Below are 21,987 nucleotides of genomic sequence, written 5' to 3' on the forward strand. Positions count from 1 at the left end.
TTGTGACTAGTAGAATATATATACATACATACATACATACATAGTTTTTTGTTTGTTTTTGTTGTTTTGTTTTGGTTTTTGTTTTGGGTTTTTTGTTTTTGAGACGGGTTTTCTCTACATAGCCTTGGCTGTCCTGGAACTCACTATGCAGACAAGACAGGCCTTGAACTCACAGAGATCCACTTGCCTCTACCTTCTGGGATTATACGTGGTAGGATATATTTTAATACACTTATCACCAATAGCAATGGAAAGTTCAAAAACTACTTCTGTGACTAATACCATAGAAAACCATGGAGGAGTTCTTTGAGGTTGTAATGGGAAGAGGAACTATTACGATGCACAAGCGTAAACCGTGTTCTATGAACCTCACATTAGTATAAATGATAAATTAAATCAATAGCTTAATTCTGTTATGGATTAGGCTTAGAATGTAAGCAATAAATATTTTGAGCCACACTCTCAGGATTGTTTTTGTTCATGTATTTGGACACCTAGATGAGATCTCTACTACTCTTTTGTGAATTTGGGCATTGAAAAACACTCTTGTAAACATCCTTTTTATCCCTGAGAGAAATGTATACCTTGTAAACCAAGAATTATTTTTGCAGGTGCTTTTATTATCTCAGCCTCACAGATACGTTTTGAATTATACTTTCCTTGTTTTCTTCTATCTTTATTAATGTCCAGTTTGGATAAAGCCATGCGAAGTTTTAAAAGTTGTATCAACTGAATGAACTGCATGCGAATAATTGAAATTTACTCAGATAATCCAATGTAGAATAACTAGCGATTGTGACTAGGGAAATAGTTTTATTAAACGGTGAAGTTATAAAAAAATTTTTGAGGCAAACAGATGCAAATGCGCTCAAGACAATGTGCCTGCACTGAGCTTGTCTCAAAGCCTCATGGCTGTATCTTCCCTCTCCCTGTTTATGTGGTTAATGATGTTGCACCTAGCATCTACGTTTCCTTCTGTCCTGCAAGGCCTTCTCAGGAATGACCTGTGTTTTCCAAATAGTAACGATGACTGCCTTCTTCCTTGCGTTCATTTATAGACCCATACCATCTATGGACACAGTGCACACATAGTCCTTGTGGGCAAGATGTTGGAGCACCAAAGTCCACATAACATTTCCATAGGAGATGGCATGTCACATATCACAACCAAAACAACAACAACAACAAAAAATGAAGCTACCAGAGCAAAATCCCAAGTAAAAACACAGTTCTGCCTATCCCTGTCCTTCTAATGCTTCTAATGTACTTTGGTATGGGTTATTTAAATGATAGAGCAAAGAAAAGTACATAGTCAGGATATCTCAATATTTAATTCCTAGAGCTACCCATAAAAGGAGCATATGAAATGCTTACTTTAAAATGTCTTACTGACTAAAAGGGACACAAAGCATCTGGCCAGACACTTTGGGCTCTTTGCTTAGCTCACTAGCCCACCTCCTTATTTGGAGTGTTTTGTCTTTCTTAGTAAGATGTCTCTGTTTCTAATCGTTTTTTCCTGACACTAATGCTTTTCTTACTGTTTCTTGAACTCGAGTGGCTAACTCAAAACACACCTACATCCCCACCCCTACCCATACCCCCACCCCATGATTTCTGGGGGTTTAAGTTTGCCTGTACTTTTCTTTTTCTCTCAACTCTAGTAAAATTGTCCTCCAGGTTAAAAAGAAAAGGCTCAATAAAACCCTTAGATAGAAACATTTGCAAACTGTGACAGCCAGTGTAGATTTCTGCCGTTCCCCAGATGGTTCCTGTTCATGGTCCAGTTGAGTGTCTTTGTAACAGTGTTTGTAGGAGTCAACCCCATGAAGCTGGGGTGCAGACAGCACCTGGACATCTAGCAACAGGGGAGGGCATTATGAACACAGGTCAGGGCATTGTGTGCAGACCTCCAGCCAGGATGTTATCATCACCTCTTTACCAGACGCCCTGGAGAGATTAAGCCATCTAACTTCAGGTCCTGATTGTGATTCCACTGGAGTCCAGTGAACAGGCCACAGGTCCCATACTCTATAGACAGAGTGGCACAGCAAAGATGGTGTGCCGTTATTAGACATAGTTTCAATGCAGGCTCCAGAACTTTCTGTTGATTGATGATTTCTTTTTCCAGGGAGATTAATATTTAGTTTCATGAGTCTCAGTTTTCTCACCAGAGAAACAGAGTCATGATGATTCCAAATATTTGAGGGTTAAATAACAAACATAGCTCTTGAATGTAGCAGGGTGTTGTATATAGCAACTTCCTCTGAGGCAAAACCATCTTTCACAATGAAGCTCACTAAGACATACGATGCTATAAGGCAGTGTTGGTTCCCCACCTTCCTAGCTTCATACAGTTCCTCATGTTGTGGTGACCCCTAAATATAAAATTATTTTTGTTGCTATTCCATTATTATAATTTTGCTACTGTTATGAATCATGTCAACATTTTTCTTTGCCATGGTCTTTGTTCAACCCCAAAGGACCCACAGGTTGAGAACCACTATTCCTAGGGGAGAGGAAAACACTCCACCCTACAGGGAAATTACTTAAGCTCTGAAAGTAAACAACTTGGAAGCTTCGGGAACTCTCTGAAACTGACCAGATTCGCTAGGCCCCTCGCCTTCAAATCATATATAAGCAACTAGGCCTGCTGAGAGTCACTCTTAGAAACATCAGCTACCAGAGATCAGCCAAGCTGTCTGGAAGAGACAGACCAGTCAGTGTGTCTGAAAAGAATTATCTCCAATCTCTTGGCTACCTGGGGTGTGCAGTGTGCTGCAGGTTTCCAGCTTCGTGAGCTGTCGCCCATACTGAGTGGGGTTTGCTGATGTAACTGTCTTTGAGTCATTTCTGCATGCATAGGTAACCCTTCACCTATACCCTTGAAAGTAAACCCAGTTCAGTCAGTGGTTCACCGAGTTGGACTTTTGTTCACATATAGTAAGGAATAGTGTCACATGACAGGTATTTACTAAGTGTGCAGCAAGTCCTTATGCCAATTGTTAAAATTAAGGCATGTTGAAAGGCAGAATGCATTGTGCATGTTTGGAATGAGCATAGACTGATGACAAACCTGCAATTTAATCTAACTCCAACCCATGTTTTCTATATGATGTTAGGGAAGTCCCCTAATCTATGCCGCAGTCCCTCCATAAGTTAAAGGAGGATTGTAATAATAGCTATCCCATTAGGCAGCTGCAGCAATTTGGTCAGACAATCCTTGTAAGCCTCTTTGTTCAGTCAAGCACATCATAAGCACTCAGCAAATACTCTGTCTCATTATGTAAATATTGTCACATTCTATAGGGACCCTAATTTATAATCATCACTGTAATTCATCTATATAACTGTCCAGCCTGCCAAGGTAATCTGCTTCCGTATCTTACAGATAAGAACACTGGGCTTCATAAGTCTAGGATCATTGGTCATCATCACATTACTGCTATATGACAATCACATCATGGCCTTTGGCCTCCAAACTAATTTTATGTGCTCCTTTGTTCCTTTTCTTTAATAATGGGAAGTTTGACCAAACTATCAACTATTTATGCCAGACCTCCATTTTCCTTTGGTTGTAGTTCTTGCTTCTGAATGGCTGATCCTGATATCTGAGAAAAAAATTAGATTCCTTTTGGTTCATGGATTCAGACAATGGAGCCTACATCTGCCTGTGCCTGCTGCCTCTGGACCTGTGGTGAGGAAGACACCATCATAGCAATGAAAACATGTCAGAGGCACCTCTTTTCAAGACCTACAGATAGCAGAGCATGAGGAATGAGCTTGGGAAAAGTGTAAGCTTTAACAGCACAGGCCCTGGGACGTAAGTGCTCCAAACAATACCCCAAATCTCCCAGAATAGTGTCCCTGGTAGAGGCCCAGTCATTCAACACACAAGGCTGTAGGGCATATTTCATATGTAAGCTATAAACCTGGATAAACCTAGGTTAGATCCAGGAAAACAAGTCTGAGATTATTTTAAGAGAAGTTGGGCTGGGGTGATGACTGAGTGAATGAAGTGCTTGACACAGAAGCATGAGGACCTGAGTTTGATCCCTTGCACTTAGGTAAACAGCTGGCCAGTGGTGAGCCCCTGGAGTTCCAACACTGGGGAGACAGAGACAGCAGGACCTCTAGAGTTTGCTGGCCAGTCAATCTAGACAAATCTGTGGGCTCTGGGTTTCCTCAGACCCTGTATTCAAAAATAAGAGCAATTGGTGAAGGCACCTGCCTTCAACCTCAAGCCTCTACATGCATCTGTGCATACACATATCACACACAGAGAGAGAGAGAGAGAGAGAGAGAGAGAGATAGAGAGAGAGAGAGAAATTTCCATGTTGAAAGTTTCTTGTAGTCATCAAACATTTACAAAACTGCTTTTATCAGTTTAAGTCAACAGCTGTCCCATTCCATTAGAATGCCCCTGAATTAGCTCCTCATTGTCATCCTTAGAACAGGTACCAGGACTTATTTGGTGTTTCTAACCCACTTAATCCTCCACATCAATCCTAGAATTGTACAAAAATTTAAATTTCACTGAGTAGTGCCTTAGCTTCATTAGTTGGGGCTAGAAAATATCTCTGCAGTTAAGAGCGAGCACTGACTGCTCTTTCCAGAGGATCTGGGTTTAATTCCCAGAACCCACCTGGCTTCTCACAACTTTCTGTAACTCCAATTCCAGGGAATCTAATGCCCTCTTCTGTTCCACAGAATCCTGCATACATATGAGGCACATAAGCTCACATGACCACACATACATACAAATAAAAATAAGAGGTTAAATAAATAACTAAAAATATGAAAAGTTTTTAAAAAGCAATTTTCATTGGTTGTAATATCTGCTTTAAAACCAACCCTGTCACTTTCGCTGGCCCTAATGGCCCCACAGCGCAGGTCTGTGTTTAACTTCATGTTACCCATCTGCACACACTGAACATACAGATTTTACAAGCTTTCCCCTAACTTAACTACCTCCCCACCCCACCATATCCCTTTACCTAGAAAGCAATATACCTCTTATATCCGCTCACATAAAATCGTTATTGCAAGACATTTAACCAGGACTTTGTTACACATGTAGGTGATACACCAAAAACTAGACAGGAGTGATTCTGAGGCAGACCTTGTGAAAATATTTCTTGGGTTTGAAGAGAGAGCAGGATGGTAATGGTTCAGGCAGGGGTACGTCTTGGTAGAGTGGTGAGGACACACTCTCAGGGTGCAGAGAAATCATGTGAACTCTTATCACCTTTTAGACTCTCCCTTCAGGCTGTATAAATGTCTGTCAGAAGTTCACCTCCCCATCCAGGTCAGACTCAGTCAAAAATGTCTGTTGAAATCCCCTGAAACATAGAGTACCAAAATTAATAGACAGAAAGCTTCCTTTTTTTGAGTTGGCCCAGTTTTCTCCTGATTTAGTAAACACAGGATAGTCAGTTAATATATATTTTAGACAAATAGTGAATAAATTTAGCACATGGGCAATATTCAAAATATACATTTTTGTCTGGCCATCATTTAACACTAACAATAATGAGTAATCAATTTAATTTAATTAATATGCGCTATTCTTAAATATATATATATATTTTAAGCAAAACAAAGTAGGTTAGTAAATCAGAAGTAGAAAACCAGAGATAAGTAAAATCTATAAATGACATAATTAAATTTTAAATATTTCTCTGGGCTTTGTTGGACAGTATAAATAATGACAAACTGCATAGGTCTTGGGAGTAATGGATCATTCCTTAAGGAGTAAAGAATATTATTTAACCAAAAGGAAAAATGTGGTGTGATAGAATAGAGAGATAATGAGTAAACCACAGTAATTGTCTGAACATCAGCACAAAGTGGAAATATACAATGTTTACAAAATTAGTCTTTAATTAATAATCATTAATACAGCCAAAGATTCTTGGGTCAAGGAGACAGGTAACTCAGTAAAGTGCTTGCCCAGGATCATGAGGAATTTTATTCAGTTTCCAGAACCAATGTCAAAAAACTAACAGGATGATACATACACATTTGTAATTTCAGAACCCAGTGGCAGAGACAGAAAGAATCAGTGCATTCCCAGATAACGAGTCTAGTCAATCAGTGAGCTACAGAACAGTGAGAGTCCTGTCTCATAAGAACTAAAGTGGCCATCACTTAGGAAATGCCACTTGTACTTGACCTTTGGCCTACACACACACACACACACACACACACACACACACACACACACACACACACCACACCTCCTTTGGATTAGGAAATCAGGCAGGTCTGATTTGGGGACATGCTTTATGTGCAATGATGGGGGCCATTCAGTTGATTTGATAGTGAGCTTCCCTCCAGGTCCAAGATGCTTCTGTTCACATGTCTGCAGGTTGCTGTTCCTTCCAGTTGTAATGTCCTCTCACCATTACATTGTTAGCTGTGACAGCCCATGACTTCAAAGGCATCAGTCTGTGACTTCTTCACTGATTGTTCTTGTGCAGAACATTATAGTGGCAGGAGTATTTGGCAAATGAGAGTTGCTAATGTCATAGTAGACAGAAAGAAGACAGAGGAAGGAGAGACAGAAACAGCAAAGAAGAAAGAGAAGGAGAGAGGCCAGGGCTAAGATACCCTAAAGGATTCCCTCCCAATGACCTCCTCCAGCTAGGAGGAAACACATACTTCATGGACATGACATGTGTAAGACTGGAACTGGACTGGGCTGATCAGAATATGATCATAACTTTTAATTCCTATCATATTTACCATTTTATATAAAGTTCTTTGTGTGTCTTAGACCACTGAATCCTCTCCTAAGAGAATTCTGGATGTCAAGGTTCTCAAAGACAGCCAAGACTTCTTCCCCCCCACACTTACCCTAAGAAAATGCAGCAGGGAACAGCTTTGCTTTGAAGGACTGGGGAACGGGACAAGGGTGGGGTACACTATAACAGAGAGGTGGACTGAATACATCTTTGGGGTAAGGATGCAGGGGGCTCAGAAGCCTGAAGAAGAAAACATTCGTGTTCCAAGATTCTCAAGGATTGTTCTGAGGAGCTCCCCTCCTCATCTGCACATCCTCTAAAAGCCTTGAAACACACCTGGACCCAAACAAGCACGGCTACAGGAGGATTTACCAAATGCATACTGTTAGCATTTTCTCCTTTTCTTTCACTGCTTTCACTAAACTGTCAGTAATTCCCAAATGTTCAAGGGCAGCAGTGATACAGATTTCCATTTGTGCTTTTTTCAGCATACAAAAAGCCAGATCTCTTTCCAAGACAGAGAACTTGGTTAGCAAATGTTAAGAAACCTCAGAATCTCCAATTTCCCTGACTATGCTTATTACAAACACCTGACCTTCCACACAGACATGTGTGCGTGCACGCACTCGCGCATGCGCACACACACACACCTGTACACATACACATCACACACACATACACACACACACCTGTACACGTACACATGACACACACACATACACACACACCCCTGTACACATACACATGACACATACATACACACACACCCCTGTACAGTACACATGACACACACACACATACACACACACACACAAACACACACACACATGAACTTTCTTTTGTTTTTCAGAAGGAATACTTTGCAATCTGCTGTTTTGTGTTTCTTGAATTTCTATGTCCACATCTGACGAGCATTTAACAGCAATGAGAAGTCTTTGGCTGCACAGGAAGGAAATAGTACTGTAATCATGGAGGCTGAGAACATGGTTAGCATCCTTTACCAGTGTCCAGCAACCCTGATGAGTGCTTAGTGGTCTTTAGAAACAAACTTAATAGTTCCTAAATTAATGAGTTTCAGAATACTTTGCAGTACCTAACCTTACATAAATATATAAATTATACAAATAATAGATGATTAGAAGATGGATGAAAAAGATAGATGAGAAAAAGATAGATAGATGATTGATAGATTACTGATAGAAACTCTATTAAGTGATTTATTGAAACTCTAATTATAATACGGCCAATTGCACAACCACTTTAAATTAATGTGTTTACATGTTCCATAGTGTTCCACAGTATGGTTTTAAATGAGCAGTGCATACGCTTCAATACTCAATAAAAAATAATCAAATAATTTTTAATAATTTTCTATAAATTCATTTCCCAAAATCTTTTGCCCAGAATCCTAATAATTTTACAGAATTTCCAAATGTTTTGCATTTTAAAGGATGTCTTTGCGCTTACATCATAGTGAATGTGTCCTTAAAAGTACACTGCTTGCAATATAATTTTGGTCTAAAACATGTACATCTCATAACAGAGTGCATTATTCTGCCTTCCAAAAAGTCAGGCTACTAGTGACAAACATCAACATTTCTGGAAAGATCTTGGTGTTTTCAGTGACTGCTTCATAGGAATAGAACATTGTTCTTACCATTCGGTAGCTAATAAGAAGTTAAAGAACCAATGAAAAAGACATTACAGAATCAAAAAATCCAGTAGTGAGTGGACAACTTTCCTCCAACATAACATGTATGGTTTAGGCCAATGGAAACAAGCCAGGGGAGAGAGAATAAACTGTCATTCAAAAGAGATGGAGTAGACTAGGTACAACGTTTGTAGGCAGAGTGAAAACTTCCAGGCACAAATGCAAACAAAAGAATGGACCTAAGAACAGGGAGTCTATTTAGGATTACTGTTAACCCAGTGAATTTAAAAATGGAGTGATCCATTGAATGAGGAGAAAGAGAAATTTTTGTGGATTAGAAGAGGAAGATAGTGGATTGGTGAAGGGAATGTAGTGGTGCTTATTGGGTAACTCCAGTGAATGACCTACTTTCGAGGTATGGCTAAGGGCTTAAGATGTAACACCAACAATGTCTTTCAGGTGTGATAACATTAGAAAGCTGGATTTACTCTGCATTATGGATAACAAGGGAATTCAAGATAGATGGAATCCTTATCACCATGGCCATAATCATGGTCATCATAAATGCTCATTATCTGTAAAGCACATGACACTAGGCATAGCACTTAAAAAGAAATTATCTGCAAACTTTGTAACAGGTTCTCTTTAACATTATCATTATTTATTTTATGTGACTGTTTTACCTTCATTTTTATGGAGCTTTGGGTCTCTGGAACTGGAATTACAGATGGGTGTGAGCTTTCATATGGGTACTGGGAATCCAACCGTGGTCCTTTGGAAGAGGAGCCTGTGCTCTTAACCATTGAGCAATTTCTCTACCCCTGCGGCATTCTTTTTTTTTTTTTTCTGAGACAGGGTTTCTCTGTGTAGCTTTGGAGCCTATCCTGGCACTCACTCTGTAGACCAGGCTAGCCAAGAACTCACAGAAATATACCTGCCTCTGCCTCCCAAGTGCTAGGATTAAAGGTGTGCACCACCAAAACCCAGCCCCCGAAGTATTCTTAATGATAGGCATTCTTATATCCATTCCATTGGTGGGGGAATGAAGACCTAATGCAATTCAGGGACTTACAAACGCTGCATCTGTCCAGTACGCATAATAGCTTCAGAATATCAATGAGACATTTTACACATCTTAAATTGGTAATAATGAGAACAGCATCACTCATTTTGGCTTCTCATCCATGGCATTACAAATAGAAAAGGAGAAAAGGGACACACATGACCATAAGTCTCATAAGAGTCTTTTTTGAAAATACACACACACACACGCACACACACACACCAACAATCTGACAATCTGACGATCAATATTAGAGCAAATATGACTTGCTAATTCAAATGCTGAGGAAAATTTTCTGTTGATATAAACCTTTGCGAGAGTGCAAACCAATAATTTGCTTCTGCTTCTGCTTCTTCTGCTTCTTCTGCTTCTTCTTCTTCTTCTTCTTCTTCTTCTTCTTCTTCTTCTTCTTCTTCTTCTTCTTCTTCTTCTTCTTCTTCTTCTTCTTCTTCTGATCCAAGCATAAAGAACAACTCTAAGAGCTATGGGATGCAGGCACATTTTATAACCTCAAACATCTTGCAGTTCTTTCTCTTATTCACTGTAAGGATTATTTTGCCTTTGGTTCAAGATTCTGTGCTCTGAGTATAGAAAGAAACAATTCAGTAGGGCTTTGGCAGGTCAACTTAAAGAGCAGTCCTGATGTCACATGAACCATAGGACTAACACTGCTCTTCATAATACGTCAGAATTCCACTTCATTAAGTGCCACTTCCAGAAACCATATTACATCCTTGACTTGACTCAAGAAAAAGAAGTACTTAGTTATTCCCAAATGATGGGGAAGAGCAGAGCTGTGTAGCATGACTTTAGTCTAGGAACAGCAGAGAGTGACCACCTGAGCAGCATCGTCTAAGCTGAAGCTCTTCCACCTTCCTCCTAGGCAATGCATCCCTTCCTTTCAAACTCAGGAGGTCTCACTGCCAGCCATGACCTGTTTTTACCATTTGCAAAGTTTTAGTTGGAACCTGTCAGTTCTCATGAGATAAGGGGCTGTGACTTACTATAGAAGCCTGAAGAATAGTTAGGAGAAACAAAACAAAGAGGAGGAGGAGGAAGAAGAAGATGGTGACAAGGAAACCTGTAAGGACTCCCTGCAATCTCAGGCAAAAAAAAAAAAAAAGAAAACAAAAACAACTATACATCCTGCCAGCTTTGAGGGCCATCCCTGTGTGGTCATTGCCTCACCACAACATTAAGATACAAAGTGACAAGTGACAAGAATGGCTGGCATGCACAGGAAAGGGGAGTATGGCCAGGTGCCCACTCATGGTTCTTTTCTTCAGGACCCATGTCACGTACTCCATGGTTTAACCATAATAAAATTTTGTCTAAAATATTCTTTCCATCTCTATTGTGCAAATGTGTCAACTTCCCCCCAACCCATGAAAGTCACTGAAGTTAAGTTCTAAAACTTAATTACAAACTTCATTTTACAAAATTTGGAAACACAACGTAATGGCTGTTATAAACTCACGATGTCAAAGGGATAGAACTCATAGCATTTTGGGAACAGTGAATTCCAAAATAAAAAAATTTAACATGCTCTCTCTTTCTTTCTCTCTCTCTCTCTCTTTCTGTCCCTCTGTCTCTGTCACTGTCTGTCTCTCTCTGTCTCTCTGTCTGTCTGTCTGTCTCTCTCTCTCTCTCTCTCTCTCTCACACACACACACACACACACACACACACACAATCTCTCATTACCTTCAGTACCTGAATATAATCTACTCCCCAAAAATAGAAAACTTTCAGTTAACAAGATATATAAATATATATATATATATGTGTGTGTGTGTGTGTGTGTGTATCAATGTATAATCTCAACTCATGAAAACCCTCCAAACAATTTTGCCAAATACCATCAAAATACTCTTCAACTACTTTATAACAAGCATCAAGAATTTTTATGTGATACAAGTCTTGTAAAATACCAATTACTTAATTATTACGTTCTTAATAACTTCATTAGTATGCGTGCTTGCGTGCTGTACAAATGGAGACTGCACATTCACAAATGCAAAACACATTTTCTGCCTATACTGAAGAAAATAGGTGCTGTAATGAAAATATAAGCTAGTTAACTAATAAAATAAATCTGAATGGGCCCTGAGCAGGTGCATGAGTAGGAGTTCTGGTAGAGACCTCCCATGACATGGAATGTGTAGGCACCCAAGAAGGGTTGGGAAAATGACAGAAAATATGCAAGACATGGCTTGATGGCTGATTCCTGTCGGGGCAAGTGCAGTAAGCTTAATGGGATCCTGGGATCTATGCAACCTCTCACTGGTAGTCAAAACTTTTCCTAGCACTTGTTTACAACTACCACATGAGTTTTTAAATTTTTATTTTGATAATAAATTGTGATAGTGAATGAATTTCTCCATGTGTAAGTAATGACAATGAATATTCGTGTTGAAAGGATCAGAGAGAGTTCTTTTGAACTTTTGAGAGTAGAAATGGAAAGTTGTTGAATTTAAGCATGCCAAAGAATTCCATTTATTTTGCCAATCTCTTGAAAAGATAGACTAGTCCCTGCAATGCCAGATAAGAGACTCATCTCAAACACATTCCCAAACAAGCATTATCTTAAAATAGTTAATAACATTTCTCTAATTTGGTGAACATTTCATTTCTTTCATTACTATTTTTGCCTGCCCCCTCCTCTCTGAGACAGAGTCATATGTGTCCCAAGATGGACTCTCACTCACTGTGTAGCAAAAGACAACCTTCAATTCCCAATCTTGCTGCCTTCATCTCCCAAGTGCTTGGGTTATGGGTGTGCACCACCATGCGCAGTTTATGCAGTATTTCTTGTATGCTGGGTAGGCATGCTACCAACTGAACTACATCTCCAACCCATTTTGATAACTGATTTATTGTTTATTTCTATTTATTGATTATTTATACTTCTAAATTTTATGAATTTCATAATCATGTATTTATCATGTCTCTATTAGTTGCTTTTAAAACCTTTTATTTATAAAAGTTATTTTTGTATTAAGTATCAATATCCATTGTCATTTATATCATGAGTTCCTTTGCAAAGCTTGAGGGCTTCCCAAGGTTGAACTATATCCCCATTTACTCAACTGAACTGACCCCCTTAGGGTGCTGGATGGTATGAAGTGAGGCTGATCCATTTATAGAGACCATCAGACATCTACCTACCATCTACCAATTTATAAAAATTATAAAATTTCCTTCTTTGCATTGTGTGGATAACTACTTTGTGATTTTTTCGCTTTTGAATTTTATGCATATTGGTATTTTGTCGATGTGTGTGCCTGTGAACCATATGCATGGTTGCTTTCTACAGAGGTCGAAGAGGTACCCTCGACCTAGTGATGATTATGAGCTGCTGTGTGGGTGCTTAGAATGAAACCTGAGTCCTCTGGAAGAGCAACAGTGATCTTGGCTGCCGTCTTTTCTCTAGCTCTGCCATTAATATTTTATTTAAAACAGTTGTACTGAATTTTGTCTTCACATTAAGTTATTGTTTAATTATCTTTTTTTCTTTGTCAATGTCCTTATTTTATGTGACATAAGGCCCAGATATTTGACTTTCCTAATATAAATGAAAGAGTGAGATACAAGTTTCAGGAATTGAAGCTTAATATTCTCTCTCTATCTCTGTCTCTCTCTCCCCCTTTCCTTCCACTGTCTCTCCATGACTGAAGTTTTAGGGTATTGTTTGTCTAAATTGATTTCTTTTTTGTTTAATTAAATATTCTCATGCTATTCCAAGAACTACATAAGTTAATTATGCTCCATGGTGGTTGTTCTACAAATGTGTGAGCTGTGTCAGAAAAAGAAATAATTGAAACTAGTCTCTCATGTTCATCTGTCTCTATTTGACCAGAAATAAAAATATAAAAATAGTTGATTCAAAGAAAAACACTGGAAGAATTTTGTCTGATACATGTGTGTAAATGTGCTTGTGCATGGGGAGGCTGGAGGTAATGTTCCTCAGGCATCATCCACCATTGTACTGAGACAGGATCCCTCATGGGCCTGGAAGTCACCAAGTAAGCTAGGCTGCCTTGCCAGATGACCCCAGTGTTCTGCCCATCTCTACTTTCCCAGTGATAAGATCACAAATTTCTAAGAATTCATTTCATAAAGAAGTTCGCAGCAGAGATATGTGTGGGGAGCAGAGGAGGCCCTGAGTAAATGTGTATGATTGACAGGAACTCCAGTGACTGAGACCCATGGGAACTGACAAAGCCTTCCTTGAGTCTCAGGCTCAGGGGGATTGGTTATGTTTTCCTCTGGTCCCAGGGCAAATGATGGCAGTGTGTGCACAAACCTCTTCCTCCTGAGTTAGTGTTAACATAAGAATGCCCCCTACAGAGACTATCTCATCCCTCCTCCAGTGCTGTGCTTAAGGGACATGCTGAGGTTCTAGGTTTTTGTGTAGTAGGTCTGGCTGCTTCAGAGAAAACACACCCCATCTGATCCCAGCTTTTCTCTAAATGTGTCTTTGTGTCTATCCTTTCTTCAGTCCCTTGTCTCCCAGTTGGAATTCCAGGACCAAGATGTGCAGGTCAAAGCAGCGATATTTGTTTAGAGAATCAAGAAAGCCTTTCTGTTCTGGGAAGATAGTCAGTATGTGAGGGTGCTTGTTCAAGAGTTTAGATTCCCAGCTCCCACATAAAAAGACAGGCATGACCGTTTCTGAGTCAGCAGCCCTGGTATGGGATGCGGGGAGCAGGAACCACAGGGTCCCAGGGCTTACATCACAAGAGTCTGCTCTTTCCCATCACACTAGTTGGTCAGCATCCAAAAGCAGTCGTTTCTCAACTGGAGAGCCTGAGGAAAGGACTCTGTGGCTCAGAACAGCAAGGAAATCCTTGGCTTATCGGATACTTTTAAACTAAGTGGATGGGCCTGAACAGGGTAGATACTACTGCTTGAGTCAAGTGGATAGGATCTGGCTCCAGGGAGCAAATTTGACTGCAGGGGAATCAGATCAGGGCCCCCAGCATGGTCAAGGGAGCTTTGAAGCCATTTCGAAGTTAGAGGTTCTGTGCGTGCTAAGATGGCAACAGAGTAGACAGGAAGGTTCAAGTGAACTTCCTCTGTAAACATTTTCTCTCTAAACTAAGATCCCAAAAAGTATGTACAATATCCAGTGCAATCTAGATTCCAGAAGGAACACTAGCATAATAGTGAAGAAATGCTGATTATTTTACATGGTTTTTCAAATTGAGCTAACAGGAACTCTGTTTTTTCATTGGAAAAATATTGCTACCATCTCCAGAGCCTAGTATCCCGTCGCTGACCTTTCCTTCCTGTACCTCCCGGGAAGCCTCCTTGGCTGTATTCTTCTCTGATTCCTCCCAGATCCAAAGCCCAGAGCAGCAAGTAATCCCGCCATTGTATCAGAGACAAAAGGGGCATATGGGCAAACTTCAACACAATGTTCCTCCCTCAACACAATCAAAACCAATTAGTCGTTGTAATTTGGGTGCACAGCTATTCGACTTTTGTTCTCTCCTACACCATCTTTCACCAGCAGGGTGGGAACAGCAAGATTATAAAGAGGGACTGAAACACCAAAAGGCTGTTAGTCCCGATTTTCCCCTTTAGTCCACAAGAACAGTGTTTCCAAAGGTTTAATGTTCTGGATTTTCAATACCTATTTAATAATATACAGGAGAACTCACTATTAAGCAAGATTCATTTGATCAATGCAGAATACATTCTGCTGCCTTCCAACCCTGGAAGCTTCTGATGGTTTGAGTTGAGGTGACAGCTGTCCATCTGACCAAAAGACAGTGGCATGGCAAACCTACAGTCCACTCAAAAACCACGAGAGGGACACAGTTTGAACTTCTCTCCTGGTACTGGTGTCCCTGTACACACTTTTACACAGATGGATAAACTCTCTAGGCAGTTATGCCTCTTAAATTTTATGGTACATATACATAAGGCAAACTGAAGGGCTTTGGTGAAAGACAGATTTTTAGCTCAGTGTACTGGGACCTGGGCTAGAGTGGACATTTCTAACAAGCTCCCAGCACCCAGACTGAACTTGGAGTAATGAGGGTCCTACAATTTAATGACAAAATGAGAAATATTTTCTGGAGCTTAGATCTGGTATTCAATAATGTCCATTCTCAGTTGTAAACAATGTAAAGGAAGATTTGGCTACTGTCTTCAGAAATAGGGCATGTCTTAATGGGCTTTTGCTAGACAGCCCAACCACCTTTAAGTCAGGCTGAAGTTCATTGGTGGCATTACTGCCACTGAGCCATGTGTGTAGGGATGGCTAAAAAGATTCCTTCCATGCTATGTGTGCAGACATTTTTGTAATTTGTAGTTGATGAAACTTGAACAGGCTACATATTTATCTTCAAAATCATTTTGCATGAGTGTGTATCATCAATATAAAACTAGAAATCCTAAAAAAAAGGCAAATGTTTGGAAAAAGTATACATTGTTATTCAAATATTCCTGGCATCAAACAGATATAGACCTGTGGCCCCTTGCCTTTGTTCTATATGCACCCAGATTTTTCTAACCCATTGTCTGATTGGTTTGGTGGGAGTCAATTTAATCACGATTCCTTCTAAAGGGAGCAGTGATTATACAAATAGGATTTCTATTGCTGCAATCATAGAACAAAGAAGCTATATACACTTATTCCTCACAAGGTCCCTTTAAAACAACCTAATTTTCAAAAAGACCCCTGCAAATATATTATAAGTCAACTTGTTTTGGGGGGATTGTTTTCTGTTTTCTGCATTTTAGCTAAAATGCTAGATTTGGATGAACATTTATGAGTTGCATAAATTGGTAGATGACTCTATGAAACAGTGTTCTCTCAAGATACTGGCTCTTTAACATATAACCAATCAACTAGCTTTGCCCAGAGAGCATGTGTTTGTGGGTAGGTTTGGAAGGACATATTTTTATGGAAAAGGGATTAAAGTTAAAACCAAAGGAAAGACCTTTAGATGCAAAGTCATAACTAGGAGGAGAGGTGGCATTTCAATTCTGCTTTTGTCTTAGTTCCTTCAAAAAAAGAAAAGGTCTAGTCTGACTTACCTTTCTGCCATGGTAAAATGTCCTCCTGTCAGGAAGCTGAACTTAATACAGTCACATACCATGCTCTCAATAAATACGAACAAAGGAGGGAAGGAAAGGTTAATCACTTTGAGACTGGAGCTGCACAAGCATCCTGGATTCCCCACATGAGCAAATGGCACTCCTCAGCTCTACGCGTCTGAAACTGACTCTTAGATAATCAGATTTAGTCAAGCAGACTCCACTTACAGACTTCCTTCAAGAAAAAAAATCCAAATATGACCACTATTTGATTCTTAAAATGTGTTCACAACCACCCTGTACAAGCTTCCTGTTGGCATCTTCCAACAGAGCTTCACTGTGCAGCCCACAAATAGCTTCTCTGCTTAAATACGTCCTTCACAACTGTGAACAAACCTCAGTCCACCTTCCAACCCCTGCCTGGGAAAGGAATGCCGTCACAGATAGGGCTTTCACTCCTGAGGTTTGTGAATGAGTTGCCTAGGTTTAAACAGAAGACGAGAGCAGTTCTATCTTGAATTCTAGTTTCAAGCTATGCTGGCTGTTTGCCTTTTCAGTCATTGGTTCCTCATATCCACTATCAGATAATGCAATCATATAACAGAACCAAATATTGGTGCCAGCATTACTCCACAGATTTCCAGAACTTCCCATTCAAAACACGAGAGATTCTCCATGCTTTTAAGATCACATAACAAACTCCTTTTAAGACTGTGTAGTGGTTAAGATCTCAGAAAATCAGCACTCTTTTGTGTCTGAACTAGAAAATGTCTGCGCATTCACGTGCACAGTCATTTATAATTTTCAACACTTTCCTTGCATTCGGTCACCAGCAGGCATAGACAGGGAGGATATTTTCCTTCTATTCTAGTTTGCTTTCTACCACTGTGATAAAGCAACCTGGGGAGAAAAGGTTTCTTTAGTTTACATGTCCTAGTCAGTCTGTCATTGAGGAAACCAAGGCAGGAGCGTAGGCAGGGCAGGAACCTGGAGGCAGGAGCTTATGCACAGGCTGTGGAGGAGAGATGCCCCACAGGCCCTGCCCACAGGACAAGCTGATACCTCCATTGAAATTTCCTCTTCCCAAATATGTGTGTAGGCTTGACAAAAACAACCAGCTCATCTAGTCAATAGAAGAAAAGAGAGGTTAGTGCCTTTGCTCCGAAGAGCAGTGAGGTTGGAAGCTGTTACAGGCATTTCAGCCAGACTCATGCCAGTAGGCTCTGGCTCCCTCCAAAAAAAAAAAAAAAAAAAAAAAAAAAAAAGGAAACCAGCCATGGGTGTTATTTACAGTAGCTAAGAAACCAGGCATGGGTGGTATTTTACTGATGAACATACTTGGTTTTCAGGGTAGGACAGTGAGTTAATCTCACAGGGTTGAGACAGAAGCCTAAAGAGATTTGTACTTGATTAACTACAGATGAGATCTATTATCAGTCCAGCTGCTGCCAGCAGGTCTTGGACCCTTTGGGTTTATTTGCCTGCTCCCCTGCCTGCTTGTTTTAGGACTTCAATGCATTGAATTGGATCAATCATTTCTCAAGTCTATGTCTCCCCACAGGTCTGTGCACAGTTATGTTGTATTTCTGTACATGTTTATTTTTAAAATGGTAAAGGGTGCCCTGCGGTTCTCCAGCCAGTATGAAAGCTAAGGTTGACAAGTGGCCTTCCTATAAACAGGCCTGTTGTCCTATCACTCCCTCCAGGGCTCACGCTTCATATACTGTAAAGTTTCTCTGATCACATAGTCATCGAAACACACATCCTAGGGAGTTTGCATTCTCATAAATCTAGCTTTATGAAAGGTATATCACAACACAACTAATACATGGGTGATTATACCATGCTATAGGAACTTGGAAAGCTCATGGGGACAAACCGAGGTGCTCTTTAACCACTAGTCTGCTACTTGTGTGTGTATGCTCTGGAGAGGTCACACGCACACTTACTACACTGTCTTTTCAAGTCAGGACCTATTTAAACACTCCACACATGTATGTTAGTATATGGCAAAGGTCACTCCTTCAGCAAATATATATTGGGTGCCTACCACCTGCCAGGGTGTACAGTACTATTCTGGGTTGCACTAGTGCACTGAGATTCCTGATGTCATGGAAATAACATTAAGAGAGACAGACAACTACACAGGATTCTGAGTGGTTTTAATGCTGGAAAGAAAGTGTGTGATTTTTAAATACCATGTTCAGAGGTAGCTGGAAGTGAGATGCATAGGTAACCAGCTGGTGGTCAGTACCCTGCCTGGTAATCACCAACAGTGCCTCGGAAGGTCTGCAGTTCCAGGCATGGATCGCTCTCAGGACACACACCACCTTCTATGAGCCACCAGGGAAAGCCAGCGGAGCACGCGGCGGGAGCGCGCTCGCTGGAGCCGCCCTCCCGCCTCCGGCTCCGCGGGAGCGCGCGCGCTGGGCTGACAGCTCTAGGCGGCGACGCGCCCCGGAGGGCGGCGCGCGCCCGGCGCTCGGCAGCAGAGGCAGTGGCTGGAGCCGGCTGGCGTCGGGGACGGGGGCGGGAGGGGACACGGCAGCCTGGTGAGCGCCCAGGAGAGTGGGGCGCAGGACCAACGAGTTGCAGAGGCTCGACGAGCAGCACTGTGCCCGCGGAGAGCCCGGCCCCGCGTCACTGTGCCCGCGCGCGGTCAGCACTCGCGTGGAGGACAGCTCCGCAGCGCGCCGCTCGCCCCGCCGCCCTCTCGCCCGCCTGCGCTCTGTAGCCCGTAGTCCGGGCGTCCCGCGGAGAGCCGGTACCGCGCTGCCAGCCCTGCTCCTCCCTACGAGCCAACCCGGAAAGCGGCCCGCGGCCTCGGGAGCCCTGACGACGAGGGAGCAGAATGTACCAGGGACACATGCAGGTAAGAGACCTCATTGCGGGCTGATCGAGGAGCCAGTGCTCACCAAGTTTTGGGGGGCCAGAGCTGCACCTCGCCCAACTCAACAAGTGACTGGTGCACCATGACTGAGACATTTGCGTCCCCTAGAAACACTGGACGGTTTCCCGGGGTGGAATGGGGAGGAAAGACCAGGAACTTATGCGGGGAAGTTTGTTTTCTGTTCAGTCCTGGGGCTGCGCCTTTAAGCCGACTCTGCGATCCTAGCAGAGGAACCCCGAGGAGGTGACTCTATGTTTCCTTGCAATCCCAACGTTGCACCTCGTACATATGTCAGCTGAAGGGCAAACATCAGCCAGACTTGCCGCCTCTCTTGCCTGCACAGGGCTCTGTACAGTTCCAGCACTTAGCCGCGGTCGGGGTGTTCTGTAATGCATTATATTTTAAATGTTCTGCGACGTATCTCCCCCTTCAGGTGACTGGACGTTGTCACCTGTCCCAGTAGTCCCAGTGGGGCGGCTATGGGGTACTCAAGAGGGGCTTCTTCAGATGCCAGGACTGTACTCGGTTGGGAAGATTACTTTAACCTTGAATCTGGTTTTTATGCACGAGGTTGATTCTTCCTCATGATAAAATTGTGCTGCTGTGTGATGGAGAGATACTCCAAGCACTAACTATGCCTTCTAAGGTGTGAGTGGAGCTCATTTCCTATCTCTGGACATGTTTCCCCCTGGGGCTTCCTTTCCAAAGACACTCAGATACCAGTCCTCACAGGCGGTGTCTCCTACACCTGACATCCATATGGTGTGTCTGTGTGAGTGCCGAAGACGCCTCTCCCTTATCTTTTAGACTCCCAGAGACATAACAAATACACTGCTGCGTATAACTTAATATTTCATTTCCAGGTCTTGGGGAAATTCCTTTGAACTATCATGTACTGTTATCTAAAGCATAATACTAATTGTACCTTATCTAAAACGTATTACTGATTGTATCTTAAGTTTGGTAAGAATTCAGAGTCAGCAAAAGAGAGTTCCAGAAGCATTGCTCTGTCACTGACAACATCCTGCTTTGAAAGTCATTAAAGGGATTATGTCACATTTGATGGATAATTATTGGTATAATTTAAAAATATGTAACAAATACAATCTACTTGAATAGAAAGTTTAAAATCAAAGGAACTATCCCCTCCTGGGAGAAAAAAAAAAGCAGCAAAGGACCGAATTAATTTTGTGTTTTGTTTTCACCCAAGATAGATACTTAAACTTTCATTATTTACATAGCATTCTTAAATAGTCTCTCCACAAAGGTAAAAAGGCTAAATAAACAGATTCAGCTCTCAGAAAATTCCTCATATACACAGAATTCATAGTTGACTGCCTAAGGCAATTTATTAAAAACTTTCCATGACATTTTTGTTTTGGGGATTTTGAAGTTTTTTATTTTTGTTTTTGTTTTTGCTTCCAAAGCATGTCCTTGTGAATGCAGAATTGAAGAAACAATCTGGTGAATTCTCACACACTCTAAAACAATTTTAACTCAATTTTCAGAATATTTTAAGAGAGGGTGCTATTGAAACTTAAATGATCTAGAACAGTTCTAAAGGCTTAATTTTACTTTGGAAGAGGAAACAAAATGTGACAATAAGATTGTCCATTTGTTCCCACTGTGACGTGAGCTGCTGTAACAGCACACCAGGCCTTGCAGCGAAGCTTGCAAATCTGTTCTGCCAAACCTAACGTAAAAACCTTACAAAACAAAAGCTATGATCAGCATCCTTGCCAAAATTGTAGAACACAATGCATTTCCCCCCCACTCTTGACCATTATGTTGAACAAAAAAAAAATTCAGAAATGGTCTGAATGGGAATTCTGATTATCCCCAGATCATCCCTGACAACCTGATTCATGATATATCTCTTTGTTTATATTCTTAAACACCCACGTTCTTCCCCTAACACCGTTATTTAGCTTGTAGATAGACCCTCCATAGTGTTGGTATAATTAAAAACGGCTCCTTATTGGTTTTAGCTCCATCATGGGTGTACCAGACTCTAGTTACACACATGCACAAACACAGTTCAAACACCCTCAAATATTTTCACTTAAAACCCTAATACGTCTCCTGTAGCATAGATCAGGGGCACAAATGTTGAATGAGGCTGCTGCCAGCTTTGGGCATATTTGAAAGGCTGGTATTACTCAGCTGTATTAAAACAGGTATGAAACAGAAAACCCTTGTAATCGTGCTCTGTGTCTTCCAAGTCTTCTCTTTTATATATGCAAGATATTTTAAAAACAAAGTGTTTTGTAAATAACAATCTGGAGTTGGGGGGGGTGTTCACATGAAGCCTTAAAAATAGTCCAATTAAAACTCCTGCAGAGCCTTCATGTTTGCAACTTAATGATTCTACAAGTGGATTCTTGAGTTTCACACAGAGGGCTAGCTGGTCTACTTGTGGTAGAACCTGCACTCACAGACTTTTAAAAACACAAGTTGAGAAGTGACATCTCTTATAGACAGACAAAGCACAGGAAGGAAAATATTTCTTGGCTTCATGGTCATCACCGTGAATGTTTCCCAGGTGCAGGAGTTGTGTTTTTCCTGGGAGTTGTGTTGTTTTTCACTGGCTC

The 21,987-nt window shown here is 41.1% G+C and overlaps 1 protein-coding gene across 3 annotated transcripts in view; it reads left to right on the forward strand.

Annotated features, from left to right (window-relative positions):
• The first annotated feature begins 19,029 nt into the window (after positions 1 to 19,029).
• The window catches only part of Pex5l (peroxisomal biogenesis factor 5 like), a 206,225-nt gene continuing 203,267 nt past the window's right edge, over positions 19,030 to 21,987 (forward strand). For 2 of the 3 annotated variants that reach the window (XM_021226914.2, XM_013113124.3), the window contains exon 1: positions 19,030 to 19,378. In XM_021226914.2, the coding sequence (XP_021082573.1) occupies positions 19,358 to 19,378 (21 nt within the window). In that variant the 5' untranslated portion in view covers positions 19,030 to 19,357. The remainder of the gene's footprint in view (positions 19,379 to 21,987) is intronic. The other variant, XM_013113126.3, reaches the window with a different exon arrangement.

The sequence above is a fragment of the Mesocricetus auratus genome, unplaced genomic scaffold (assembly GCF_017639785.1).
Source record: "Mesocricetus auratus isolate SY011 unplaced genomic scaffold, BCM_Maur_2.0 Super-Scaffold_100011, whole genome shotgun sequence".
Lineage (NCBI taxonomy): Eukaryota > Metazoa > Chordata > Mammalia > Rodentia > Cricetidae > Mesocricetus > Mesocricetus auratus.